The 15,580-nt window shown below is 18.9% G+C and overlaps 1 protein-coding gene across 1 annotated transcript; it reads right to left on the bottom strand.

Annotated features, from left to right (window-relative positions):
* Positions 1 to 9,581: 9,581 nt before the first annotated feature.
* LOC128956843 (uncharacterized) lies at positions 9,582 to 13,652 on the bottom strand. Its single transcript, XM_054302554.1, has 3 exons — positions 13,413 to 13,652; positions 10,892 to 11,417; positions 9,582 to 9,595 (listed from the first exon to the last, which is right to left on the bottom strand). Exons 1-3 carry the CDS (start codon positions 13,650 to 13,652, stop codon positions 9,582 to 9,584), a joined length of 780 nt encoding a protein of 259 aa, XP_054158529.1.
* Positions 13,653 to 15,580: the final 1,928 nt, after the last annotated feature.

The following is a 15,580-nucleotide window of genomic DNA, read 5'->3' as shown; positions in this document are numbered from 1 at the left end:
TTACTAATCAGTTAATTGTCTCTCTCTTTGCTATCTCTCTCTCTCTCTCTCTCTCTCTCTCTCTCTCTTACTTTGATAACACATTTGGGGAATAAGTAATTAATTATTTGATTTTTTTTCTCTCTAGAAAAAAACTGTTAGATATAATAGCATTTTCATCAATTAAATGATGACAGTATTTAGTTAAATAGGTATTACTGTACCTGTATATACATGTATATACTATACCTACCTGTAAATACTGTATATCCATCTATCAATTTAGCCTATTATTTAATGGGTTCAGCTTTTTCTATACTATTATTTTTAGTTGTATTTGTTGTCAAATAGCTATATATATATATATACTGTATATTATAATTGGTGTGTCATTAGTGTTCAAAACACACACACACACACACACACACACACACACACACACATACATACATATAGACATTAGTTTTTTGTTAATAAAAATTAAAAGCTAAAAATAATAAAATAAAATCACTGTAAATATACTGTACTGTTTGTTTGATTATTTATATATATATATATATATATATATAAAAATACAGTACTTTATACTATATTTAAGTAATGAATTTTTCTATACTATAGATGAACTACTGTATATTATGAATTTGCTATCAATTAGTATTATAACTAAAATAAAACTAAACTAAACTATTAGTTTCAATTGATTTTTATTGTATACAATTTCTACTGTATTATTATTATATATAAATTTATTGATTGGTTTTTTTTATTTGTTGTATTAATTGCTAGTAATTTGTTACAAACAATTAAACTACTGATCATAACTCATATCGTTATAATCCCTATCAATATATATATATATATATATCAAGATATATCAAGTAATTAATAATGATTTGTAATATATATATATATAAACGGAAATATAATCAAAAAAAACTTGAAAAGTTTTGTTTTCTGAAATCTATACGAGCCTTTTTTGTGTGTGTGTGTGTGTGTGTGTGTGTAGCAATTTTTTTGCGAATTTTGAAATTCTGACTTCAGATTCGGTTAGAGGACTACTAATAATGTATTGAAAAGTTGCATTAAAATTTTGATATCTCTTCGGGATCATATAGAAAATGGCGGCCAAAGTAAAGAAAATTTTAAGAAAAAATATTTTAAGTATAAATTTGAATAGAGCATCAAAAGCAAGCATAAAAATATGCATTAAAATTTTGATATCTCTTCAGGAACATAGAGAAAATGGCGGCCAAAATAAAAAAAAAATTTAGGTAAAAATTTTAACGTTTAGAATTGTATAGAGCATCAAAAATAAGATATAATAAATTAAAATTATTTTTATTTTTTTAAAAATGGCGGCCAAAGTAAAAAAATTTAGGTAAAAATTTTAACGTTTAGAATTGTATAGAGCATCAAAAATAAGATATAATAAATTAAAATTATTTTTTTTAAAAAAATGGTGACGTATAAAAAATTAAGGTAAATTTTAGCGCTTAGAATTGTATATAGTATTAAAAATAAGATATAATAGATCAAAATTATATTATTTTTTCAAAAAATGGCAGCAAAAGTATGATTTTAACTGTTTATTTTGTTATACTAAATCATTTAATACCAAACATGATTATATTTGTTTATTTCATTATATTAATCATCTGATACTCTACATGACTAGAGTTGAGTTTATTTTGTCATACAGAGTAATTTGATACCCTACATGACTATGGTTGAGTTTGTTTTGTCATACCGAGTCATTTGATACCCTACATGACTATGGTTGTTTATTTTGTCATACCGAGTCATTTGATACCCTACATGACTATGGTTGAGTTTATTTTGTCATACCGAGTCATTTTATACCCTACATGACTATAGTTGAGTTTTGTTTGTCATTCCGAGTCATTTGATACCCTACATGACTATGGTTGTTTATTTTGTCATACCGAATCATTTGATACCATACATAACTATAGTTGAGTTTATTTTGTCATTCCGAGTCATTTGATACCCTACATGACTATGGTTGAGTTTATTTTGTCATTCCGAGTCATTTGATACCCTACATGACTATGGTTGAGTTTATTTTGTCATACCGAGTCATTTGATAACCTACATAACATTATTTAAATTATGTATATTTTACCAGTTTTTTATTTTTGTTACTATATAAATTAATACTATATAATTATACCAACTATTTGGTTTCAACATATTTATGATATTCAAGTTTTTTTTCTAATAATGCTTTCTAGCATTCTTAACTGGTTTTTATATGAAATAAATGATTTGAAAAAAATGTTTTTTAAATAAAAAATATCTGCTTTTAATCTTTTAGCTAATAATAATTTTTTATTAAACATATTGTATATGTATTTTAATTTATATATATATAGTTAATATTTATGTATAATAAATCTAAAATAATTTTTTAGACATTATTTAATATATACAGATATAATAATAATAATTTGATAATTATTATTATTATAAAATTATTATGTATATCAATTTAGCTAGCTTGTAATGCCATATAAATATTTATATATAGTATATAAATGTTGTCCAATTTTTTTTAGTATATAAATATTGTATTTATAATATTTATAATAAAAATGAAATTTCTATTTAATACAAAAAATACTAATAATAATAATATTCAAAATAGTTAAACAAAAAATATTTATTAAAAAAAAAATATTATATAGTATTGAGTATTATTATTATTGTTTAGTTTATAATTATATATCAATTTAATTGTTTAATTTAAAAAAATATGTATTAATAATGTTTTTTTTAAAAAAAAAATCTTTATTATTATTAACATAATTTGATAATTAATAATAAAAAAAAATATGATTTTCATAATTTTTTCATACTGTAATTTTCTAAAATATTTATGTATTATTATTAGTATAAATAATAATAATTATTATTTGTAATTAATATTTTCAAAAATAAATATAAAGTTGTTAACAAAAAAAATAATGTTAATTTAATGATACAATTTTAAATATAATGTCAATTAATTTTCATAATATTTGGTTAAATATATGTTAATTTAATTAAACCAAAAATAATAATAATAATAATAATAATAATAAAACTAAATTTATAATAAAAAATATTTTTTAATGCTTATTATTATTTTATAATCATTACCAACAACAAAAAATTGCATTAATTATTATCAATTAACATACAATTGACGGCTAAAAAAAATAATTATTTTTTTTTGTATGTTTGACTAATTAGTTTAGTGCAATGTTTGATAATTTTAATTTAATTAGTAATAAAAAAAATATTTTATTTTTTTTATCTCAGATATATATCTACGAAAACAAAAAAAAAATATTTCAGATTACTATCTGATTATTGAATACAATATGCGTTTGATTTAATCAAAAAAAAAACTTTTAGTCTAATTAGTAATAAAACATAAATTTCTGAAATTTTTTATAAGTTATATATATTACAAAATATTAGCAAATTTTTTCTCAATACAAACTTTTTGTTAGATTTAACTTTTTTTTTGGTTGAAAATTAAATATTTTTTTTATATATTAAACAAAATAAATATGTAAAATAATGTTTTTTTTATTGATTTATATATAAATTTATATTTATTTATTTATATATAAATTTAATAATTCAATATTCTAGGTATAAGATTACGTCCTAAATATATTATACTTAAATAAATACAATTATTTTTTTAGTACTTTAAATTTTCACAATAAAATACCTGGAAGGAAAATTTTTTTTAGGGGAATTTTTTACCTGGCTGATTTCAATTATATTAAATAATTGATGTAGGTGTATAGTATGCATAAAGTGTGTATATGTGATTTTATGTGTGTGTATGTGTGTGTTTATGTGTGTGTATGTATGCGCGTATGTATGTGTGTGTATGTATGTGTATGTGTGTGTATGTATGTGTATGTATGTGTATGTGTGTGTATGTGTGTGTATGTGTGTGTATGTGTGTGTATGTGTGTGTATGTGTGTGTATGTGTGTGTATGTGTGTGTATGTGTGTGTATGTGTGTGTATGTATGTGTATGTGTGTGTTTGTATGTGTGTATATGTGTATGTATGTGTGTGTGTCTATGTGTGTGTATGTACCTATGTGTATGTTTTAACCGTGGCACTAGTACTGTAGTATCATACAGGTATTATTATTATTATTATTATTATATTTGTTCAAGTGCTTTTACTAAAGTATTAAATAATCCACTCAGCCGTTTATACACACACACACACACACACACACACACACACACATAGCAAGCACTGGTAGGTTTTTATTTTATTAAAACAAAAACTAGTTTGAATATATTTATCATTGAATATACAGTATATATATATATATAATATACTGTATATATATATATAGAAATATATCGTTTTTACTAAGAAATATATTAGATTACATTACATTACATACCAGTGCTCCTGTTTTTCTACTAATAATACTAATATAGTTTATATACTTATATTATACTGTATTTAGCAATACTACTATTCAAATACATATATATATATATAATGTATATTTAATATATATAATACACATTATATTATATAGTTTAATATAAATAAATGGTTGACTAAATGCAAATAATGTAGAATTTAATTGCAATTATTTTATCTATATATTTATCATTAAAAATTTTTAGCTATTGTTGTTGCTTTAAAAATATAATTTTCTAGTTATTATTATTATTATAACTATTTGATAACTATTTTTAATTTTTTAGTAATTTATTTTATTAATCAAAAATATTAATATATATATATATAAATTATTTTTTTCTAATATATAATACTAATAATAAAACAAAAGTTAAATTATTTATTTTCAATGTTAAACACACACACACTATAAATAAGATTTATTTTTTGATAAATTTATTTTGATAACAATTTTTTAGGTAATTTACCAAAAATAATAAATGATATTTTAATGATGATGATAATAATAATAATAATAATAATAATAATAATAATAATAATAATAATGATATAAATCTCTGGAGTAATATCAACAACAGTAAAATATATACTAAAATATTGTTAACTATAATAATTAAAAAAAAATTAATGTTTTATTAATTGAATGAATTTTTTTTAATCATTGAATAAATTTAGTCAATCATTGACAACAATAACAACAAAATTTGTAAAACAAATAGTTTTATTTTTTTTATTTATTAATTTCATTGAAAATATTTATTTTTTTATTAATAATAGTTTCATTCAATTTCATTCATTAAAAATAATTATCTATTGATTATTATTATTATTATTATTATTCACTCAAATCTAATCTAATCAATAGATAAATAAAATTGTTTTATCTGTATTCATATACAAACACATTAAAAAAAAGTATACAAACTATATATAAATAAATTTATATTTAATTGTTAAAAATAAACAATTATTATAAAAAATTAAAAAAAATTAAAATTATTAACAAATAATAGGGTTTATAATTATTTTTTAAAAAATCAATAGTTAATTTTTTATGAAATCAATAAGTTTTTAGATAATAATAATAATGAGATAATATAATAATATAATCATATGATAATCATATAATCTAACCATTTATACTTAATAATTATTATTATGTTTATTAATTAATTAATTAATAAAAACTAAAATAAATAAAAAAAATTATTTATTGCAACAAAAAAAATCAATGTCGTCGACATCATTATCACAATATGATTGATGTTTTTGAAGTTTTTAAAAATAATTAAACAAAAAAAATTGTTTGTATTGTTTGTTTGGTTCAAAACTTAATATAAGTACTATTTTCAAACTCCCGGTGCTGTCGATAGGGTTTCCCATTAGTATTATTATTATTATTATTTGATGGTTGATCCCAATTATCAGGACAACCAATACTACCGGTACTATTGGTTTCATTAATCATATTGATGTCTACCACAGACACTACCGCCGATGACGGGTTGTATTGTCGGTCGTCGGCACCAGCGGTAGTGGTAGTGGTCATCGACTCGTATGTTACATACAAATCGTCGGCCAACTGTTGTTGACTACCGAAAAACGATTTCACTAAATCGGTCGACTTTTTACGGCCGCCGCCAATGTTGGCTGTATTACCGCCACCGCCGCCGCCGTCACGTGGTATCAGATAACAATAGACCGACAATCCAGTGGTCAGCAAAGCCGTGCCGACAAACGGTAGGGCCAGTACCGACTCTTCGATGGCCAACACTAGCCATACGATTGTCTGGACTGCGGTCAGTACCGTATAGACAATGGCCAGTCCCAGGATTTCCATATATATGCCGTACAGACCCAACATTTGTTGCAACATAAACCCAACACAAGTGGCCATTAGGCCGACGGTAACATTGTCGACGGTGGCGGTGGTGGTGGACATCATCGGTGACAAACCCCGTTTAGCCAATACCCGTGTATTAAGCCATTGGCTAATTGATGATAAATCGGTGACCAGATAACAGATTAGACATATTTGTAGGCCAAGTGTTACCAGTATTGCATACTTGAGCCCCAAAAACAGTTTACTCCGATATGATATCAAATGCATTATAATTATTAATTAATTAATTAATAATTGAATTTTTTAACAACAAAATTATTAGCCATAGATAATGATAATGATAATAATAATAATAATAACAAATTACACTTTTATTATTATTATTAATTTTTTTAAAAATAATAAACTTATAGTTTTTTTTAGTTAATAATAATATCTTTTTTTATCATTAATTATTATTATTAAGTAATATTATTTGATAATAATAATTATGACATTATTATTATTATAACAATAATTTATTAAAATGAAAATATAGTTATTAATAAAATTATTAACATTTTATTATTATTATTATTATTATTTATTATTAGTTTTTTCAATTAACCACATATTTATATTTTTATTTTATTATTATTATTATTATTTATGTTTATTTATTTTTTTATATATACAGTAAATATGTGGAAAACTTTGATTAAACAATTTTAATTATTATTATTATTATTATTTTGTATTATTTAATAGAAATATTTTGATTAAAAATAATGAAATACGTAATAAAAAAAATGTCTTAATAAATAATAACTAAAATAAAAATATTTTCAATTAAAATATTAAATAATAAATAAATATATATATATATATATATATATATATATATATATATATATATATATATGCAACACACAAAGTGCAATAAAAAAAATTATAAATTATTAAAACTTGTATTTCAAATACATATTTAATATATTAAATTAAAAATTAATTTTTAAATAAAAAATAACTTTTTCCTGTAATTTCCAGTTTTGTGTTTTCTCTGTATTTTTTTGTTTAATAAATAAAAAAATAAACTTTCATTTAATCAATGTTTTGACTCATTTTCATAGTTTTTAAAAAAAACACCACAACATCATCAACAACACCACACTTAACACAAATTTTTTAATTTTATTTTTTATTAAATAATAATAATTTTTTATTATTAGTTGAACACAAAAAATAAATGTATATGTTTTACGTAAAATCTAAAGTACACTAAAAAAAATAATTATTATGTACTGATATATACTGTACTAAACTAATTATTATTATTATTATAATTTTTTAATGTATCTAAAAAAACTATTAACTATTGCTGTAACACTTTTGGTAGACTATGTGTATGTGTATGTGTATGTGTATGTGTATGTGTATGTGTATGTGTATGTGTATGTGTATGTGTATGTGTATGTGTATGTGTATGTGTATGTGTATGTGTATGTGTATGTGTGTTGCTAAATGGTTGAGTGAGTAAGTGAGTGAGTAATAACTAAGAAAGAGAGAGAGAGAGAGAGAGAGAGAGAGAGAGAGAGAGAGAGAGAGAGAGAGAGAGAGAGAGAGAGAGAGAGAGTAACTTAATAACTAAGTTAGACATTAAATATTATAAGTTTAGAAAATTCAATATCATTTATAATTTGATTTTTTTTTTGTTTTCACTATACATTGAGTTTCAAGGATTTCTACTTAAAAAAAGACTATTTTTATTGTATTAGAGAAAAGTGTTTAAAATTTTATTTTTTTTTAATTTTAGTTCATTATATCACTGTTAACACAGATATAATATATTTCACACACACAATGTATATGTAGTCAAATATAAGATAATATTTAATTAATTTTTTACATATATATAATAGTTATATTTTTTTTTGCTTAATTAACACAATCAATATTTTATTTTATTTTTGAAAATTTATTTATATTACAAATTTAGTTGAATATATTGCATAAATACATATAGATATCTATTTTCAATAAATAGGTCATAAAATATATAATATTTAATAATATATAGTATTAGTCATCAATAAATAAAAAGTTTTATTTCAATAATTTTTTTAAAAAAAATAATATTTATTACAAGTTTATCAATTTATTTATTATTTCTATTGAAATAAATAACACATTTATTAAAAAAAATAATTTTGCAATTATTTGATTTTTTTATACATATTTTTTCAATATGTTTTTGATAAATTATTTAAACAAAAAATTAAAAATTATTTTAAAAATATTTATTTACATAATTGTAAAATCATTTAAATTTTAGTGATTTCCATAAAAAATTAAGATTTTATTTATAATATATAATAATAAATAGTAATATTTTATAGTTTTAGTATAAAAAAAATTTTTTGTTATTAAAAACTTTTCAAAAACTTATTTATTAATAAAATATTTATTTTCCAAAAAAAATAAATAAATAAAATAATAATAATATATGTTTCGTGTTATTTGTTGAGAGATAATTAAAATATTATTTTTAAAATGTTAAACTAATTAATATAATAAAACTAATTATGTTTAATATCACCAAAAAAAAATAAAATTTTTACTTAAAAATGATTTATAAAAGCCTAAAATAAAACCATTTTACAAACTAATTAGTGTATAATATATAAAACATATCTACTGTATAATACATTAATTATGTTTATTATTATTAATTTATTTAAATAAAAATACTTAAACAAACAAACAAAAAATCATGAATTTATTAATAACTAAAACATGAAAATCATTTTGTATAACATTTGATATTTATATATATATATATATTATAATTACTGTAGGTTTAAATTATATATATATATTTTTAAACTCATTGATATTTAGTATTTTAAAAAATATTTTTATAATTACTATTATTATTATTATTATATAATAATAATATTTTATTAACTTTATGTGTAATACAAAAACAAAAATGTTTATAAACTTAATTAGCAATTGATTTTTAATATTAAATTTAGTCTAAAAACTAATTATATTTGAATTATTATAATAAATAAATTTCATAGTATTTTAAATATAATTAAGAAATAATAATAATGATTATTAAATTAAATGTAAAATATGGTTAATAATTAATATTTTTTTCGATTAATTACTATAGGATTAAAATAAAATTAATTTTAAATATGTATAAAATAATTTTTTTTAAAAAAATAAATCAATAATTATTTACTTATATATTTACAATAAATATTTAAAAAATTTAAAACACTTTATACATAAAAATTTTAAATAACATTAACTTTAAGAGAGGGTAAACAAAACAAATATATTAAACTTAAGATTTAAAAACTTAATAATAATAATAATAAATAACTTAATATTTTTAAGTGCATTTCAATGTTGAATATATATATATATATATAATTTCTATTCAATTATTATTCAATATTATTATAGCATTGAAAATACCAACAATAAAAAACAAAACTTATTTAACATATTATTTTTCAACAACGAAAAAAAAATCATAACTAATATCATAATCAAAACTATATATATATAAATAAAATAAAATTGTAAATATAAACTCATCAATCAAATAATTTTTTTTTCTACAAATATTTTAGTTTTTAGTAAAAATTGTTGTCAATAGATATGATGACAAATGTACTTAAAATAGTCTCTCTCTCTCTCTCTCTCTCTCTCTCTCTCTTTCTAACTTAAAATCTATAAAATATATTAAYATCAAAAATAAAACTGTATATAATATTATCATTGATGCACTTTTTTTTATTTGAAATATTATTTTAGTTTTATTTTGATATATATACTGTATATATGGATAATAAATGTTAGGATATATTGACTAAAAATGTCTATTTTAGTTGTTTTGTTTAACAATACTATTGTATTGATTGAAAACATTATATTTATAACTAATATACAGTATATATTTGTTCACATAATTTAACTTATAATTAGTCTATTATTTTTACATTATTTTTATTGTTTATTATTAGTATAATTAAATAAATATATATAACAATAGGAAAAAATTATTAGTATATATCATATATATATTAATAATAATATTGTTATATAGTTTATAAAACATAAAATTTAAACATAAAATTTATATTTATTTTTTTTACAATAATTATTTATTGATTTTTATTTGATTAAATATAGATTAATAGATTACATTAGCTAGTTTATTTATATATTTGTACAATATATTTTTTTAATAATATAAATTAATTTAAAATAATATAATTAAAAAAACATAAATTGTTTGATTAGATTAGAAAATTAAAAAAATCAAATATAATAATTAAAATTGTTAAAAAATATTATATATCAATATATTTAATATATATTAAAACAATTATTAAAATAATTTTTATATCATATTTAATATAATAAATAGTTGGATAAATATGATTTAAAAATTATAGATTTTTTTTTAAATTTTTTATAGTTATAAATTAGATTAATTAGTTTTAATTTTATTTTTTTAAATTATTAATAAATTATTATTATTATTATTATTAAACACCAATTTTTTCATTATTATTATTATTATTATATTGATTACAACAATATTCTGGATGACTATCATATGGGGGCGGATTGTGTACACAAATCCATTGATTATTACTATTACTATTAGCCAACCCATGACCTCCCAGTCCTCCACCACCAACACCAGGTGACAACAACTGGGCACCGGTAGTCCATTGTTGGCCACCGGCAACAATCGGTACTACTATATGTTGGTGATGATGGCCGTACTGCTGGTGATGGTGTCTACCGGTGCTGACTATGAACGTCGATGGCGTCCCCGATGCCGTCGATGCCGTCCTCATCATCGGTCTCTGTAGCCGTAGTTTACGGGCAAATGTCCAGCCAACCAACGTAATGGTTAGCTGTATGAGCGCCGGTAGCCAAACACCGGCCACCCCTGTACAGGCAGCGTACATATTCCCAACGGTATTCACACCCATATAGACGGCAAACGTAAATGTTGAACAATAGCTTTCGCGGAGAGCACCGGCCAAACCAAATAGCGAGAAAAAACCGGTAACAATGGCCATACCTATCAGCGCCTGTTCCAGTGATTCCTATATTTATAATTAATTAAATAATTAATTAATTAATTAGATTTTTAAAAAATTAAAATTTTATAACTAATATTAAATTAGAAAATATTTATTTTTCATATTCTATGTATTTTTTAAAAATTAAATTACATAATAATAATAATAATAATAATAATAATTTTAATTCAATTAAAATAAGCTAAACATTTATTATATAAGTTGTTTATAATATATAAATTTTTATAATTTTTTGCTGTAATTATTAATGTTATTAATTTTGTATGAGTATGAAAAATAATGTATTTTCAAAAATATTTAAATTATTTAAATTTTAATTTAATTGTTAATTTTTTTGTTTTATTATCAATAAAATTATTGTTTGCATATTAATTAAAGTACATTATATGCCAATAATGTTGTCTCCAAAATATGTTATATATATATTATATATATATAACTAATTTAACTAATAATATAACTAATTCATTGACATTAAACACATGAATACTACTAATAGTTAAAAAATATATATATAGTATATAAGTTATTAACAAAATTATCTCTTTGTTTCACAAAAAATAAAATTGTTTTATCAGGCATTAGATTTCAATATAGATTAGATATATTATGTTTTATGTGAAAGTTGTTACTATGTTTGCCGAGTGTGTAAGTATATGTATGTATATGTATATGTGTATATATATATATGTGTGTGTGTATGTATGTGTGTGTGTGTGTGTGTGTRTGTGTGTGTGTATGTATGTGTGTGTGTGTGTGTGTGTATGTGTGTGTGTATGTGTGTGTGTATGTATATGTGTGTGTGTGTGTCTAAATATATATGTGTCAATAAACCCTTTCAAATTGAAAAATTGCTAAAATAGTTGCTAAACAAAAAATCAATTGGGCAAACAAATCAAAAATAAGTTAATTTTATATTGAAAATAAAAACAATTATATGGAAATATCTATTTATATATTGTTTATATATATAGTATATATATATAGTATAGTTTAAATTTACACAAAATCTAATATTAAATCTATTGTATAAGTTTTTTTTACTCTGATGAATTTTGTTATTCAAAATTGTTTATTTATATTGTAATATATTGTTATATATATTTGTTAACAAAAAAAATAACTAATTTATAATAACAACAATAACACTATTTTTTAAAAAAAAATAATTATAAAAACAAATTATTTTTAGATATTATTGTGTTTTTGTTTATAATAATTAAATCAAGTATTTTTTTTGATTATATTAATAGATAGTACTGTATTGTATAGTTTATAATTTATACATGTACAATACTATGCATATTTAAACAAGCATATTTTATTTAAATTTATGTACTAGATAATATTTTAAATAATAGATATTTTTATTGTATTGTAATTTTATGTTTATTTGAATTAAAAACAAATAATAATTATTATTTTCTAAAAATATTATTTTTTATTTAATTTTAGTACTAATTTATTTTACTAAACTATCATTTATTTCTGATTTCAAATTTAATAGATTTATTTATAGCTAAAAAATTAAAAATGCAACAAAATTGTTGAATTTTATTTAAGAAAATTATTTAAACAATTAGATTCATTGTATAAATTTGAGTACAATTTGATTTTGTTTTTGAATATATATATTTTTTAACTGTATATTATAATGTACTCTCAATTTTTTGCTAACTAATAAAAAATTATTATATCTATATATAATGATAACATATGATATTTATTTTTTGTAAAAAATATGTCAATGAAACTTAGAAAAAAAGATCATAAAAATTAATTAATAATTAATTTAAATTATTATAAAAATTATAAAAAATACAACAATTAAAAATTAAATATATACTATAGTTTTTAATTACCTAGCTAAATTAATTTTTTTAAATGTTTTACTGTTTAACTATACTATAGTTTAGGCATACAGTATGTAATATCAATTATATATATATTTTTTTTTATTAATTAATTTAATTAAAACAAAAATTTTTTTTTACTAACTTTTTGATATTGACTTTTGAATTCAATTTCATAATTGATGGCATAGTTGTCGGCAATTTTATGGCTAAGCGCTGCCAATACGGTACTCATGGCCAGTATGGCCAACGATATTGTAAACAATGTCCATTTGTGGCATAGAAATAGGGCTGTCCTCTGGTGATAGTCGTGTCGTTGACGATAATGATGTTGTTGTTGTTGTTGATGGTGGTGGTGGTGATGGTGGGGCTCATAACCTCCCATTATATCAATATATATATATATATATTAAACTTTATATATATATATACGAAAAATAAATTGTCTGCAATATAAAAAATAATCATAAAATTAATTAAACCAAAAAATTACTTTTTTTATTCAATTTTTTGTTGTTGAATATATATATATAGTATTTTCATAAGTATTATATTTAAATATTATTATTTTTTTAAATATTAACTAAAATAATATTTAATAATAATAAGTTAATATATTTTTTTTAAAAAAATAATAATATTTTAAATACTACTTATGAAAATACTAATATTATTTTTTTAAAATATATTAAATTTTAATTTTAATATTATTCTAGTGTATTATAAATTAGTTTTATGTTTAATTTTTTTAAAAATATTTATTATTTGATAGTTTTGTCAAACATTTTTTTAAAAAATATTATTAATTGTTATGCATTTTATATATATACATATGATTAGTAAATGTGCAAATATTTGAATATCAAATTTATAATAATAATAATAATTTTAATATCATATTATTAGATCAGAAAAAAACTGTAAAATTATACTAGTATTACAATTATTAAAATATAATTATTTTAAATATAATTAAATATCCATAGAAATACATATTTAGTAATATAATAATTTAACAATAGTATTATTAGTAGACTATTAATTTAATTAAATAAATAATAATAATAAATTAAAACTTGATAATAAATTTGTATTAAAACTAAATATTAAATAAAATATATATGTTAATTAACCTACCTGATTTTTATTAATGGTTATTAATTAATTAATTAATCTAATTAGTTGAGAAAATAATTTTTTGACACAATTATATAATATTTTATTTATTTTATTTGTTGGTTTAAATTATAATTGTTTATTTTAAAACTAATTAATTAATATCAGTTATATTTGTTTTACATATATATTAGTAATAAATTTATTGAAATTTAATACACAATTTTTTATTTGAAAAAATTATTATTAATTTTATACGTCTTTTATTACTAAAAAAATCAATTATCACTCAAATCAATCATATGTTTGGCTATAAGTCAATGATTATTATTACAATTATTACATAATTTTTATAAACTATTTTAATCATTATTTAATACATTTTTGTATTAAATAAAAAATTATATAATCACACACAAAATTATTTATATTAACGGTAACTTCAAATAAAATTTAAAAAAATAAATTTAACTTTTATTTTAGTGGGATCCAATCACTATATCTTATAATAATTTTTAAATATTTAATTTTTTTGATATATATATATACAAAAAAATATATAACAAGTAGCATATAACATTTTTTGAACAATAAATTTTATTTATATATATTATTATTATTATAAATAATATATATATATATATACTGTTTAAGTAATAGTTATCACACACTATAGATTGTGCTAACTTTCACAGTTAGTTTTATCATAGAAATTAGTTAATAAATATTATAAATAAAATATTAATTTTTTTTATAAATATAATTTAGTAATAATCAGCAAAAATTATTATTATTATTATTATTATCTTAGTGTTTGATTGAAAATAAAATACACAATCATTTTATATATGTATAACTTATAATATACACCATTAGTGTTTGGTATTAAAGTTCACTGAAAAATATATTTATTAATAATATATATATACATTATAATGTATATATTAAAAGTTTTATAATTTGCTGTACACTTAATAATTTATAATTTATAATAATTATTATACTGTAAATAAGTACACAATTTATTTTTATTCAATCATATATATACAGTACTGTATATCAGCAAAAAGCACTTTATATTTGTATATACAGTATATTTAATTTATATTAATTTTTTTCGATAACTACTTATAAATGTTAAGCAAACAGATATATACAGTACTGTAGAGTACTATTAGTTTACAATTAAGTTTTTAT

This window comes from Oppia nitens, unplaced genomic scaffold, assembly GCF_028296485.1.
Source record: "Oppia nitens isolate AA-2021 unplaced genomic scaffold, nextdenovo-longstitch-racon4-pilon3 scaffold33_pilon_pilon_pilon, whole genome shotgun sequence".
NCBI classification, from domain to species: domain Eukaryota; kingdom Metazoa; phylum Arthropoda; class Arachnida; order Sarcoptiformes; family Oppiidae; genus Oppia; species Oppia nitens.
This window is presented reverse-complemented; position numbering and strand designations above follow the sequence as displayed.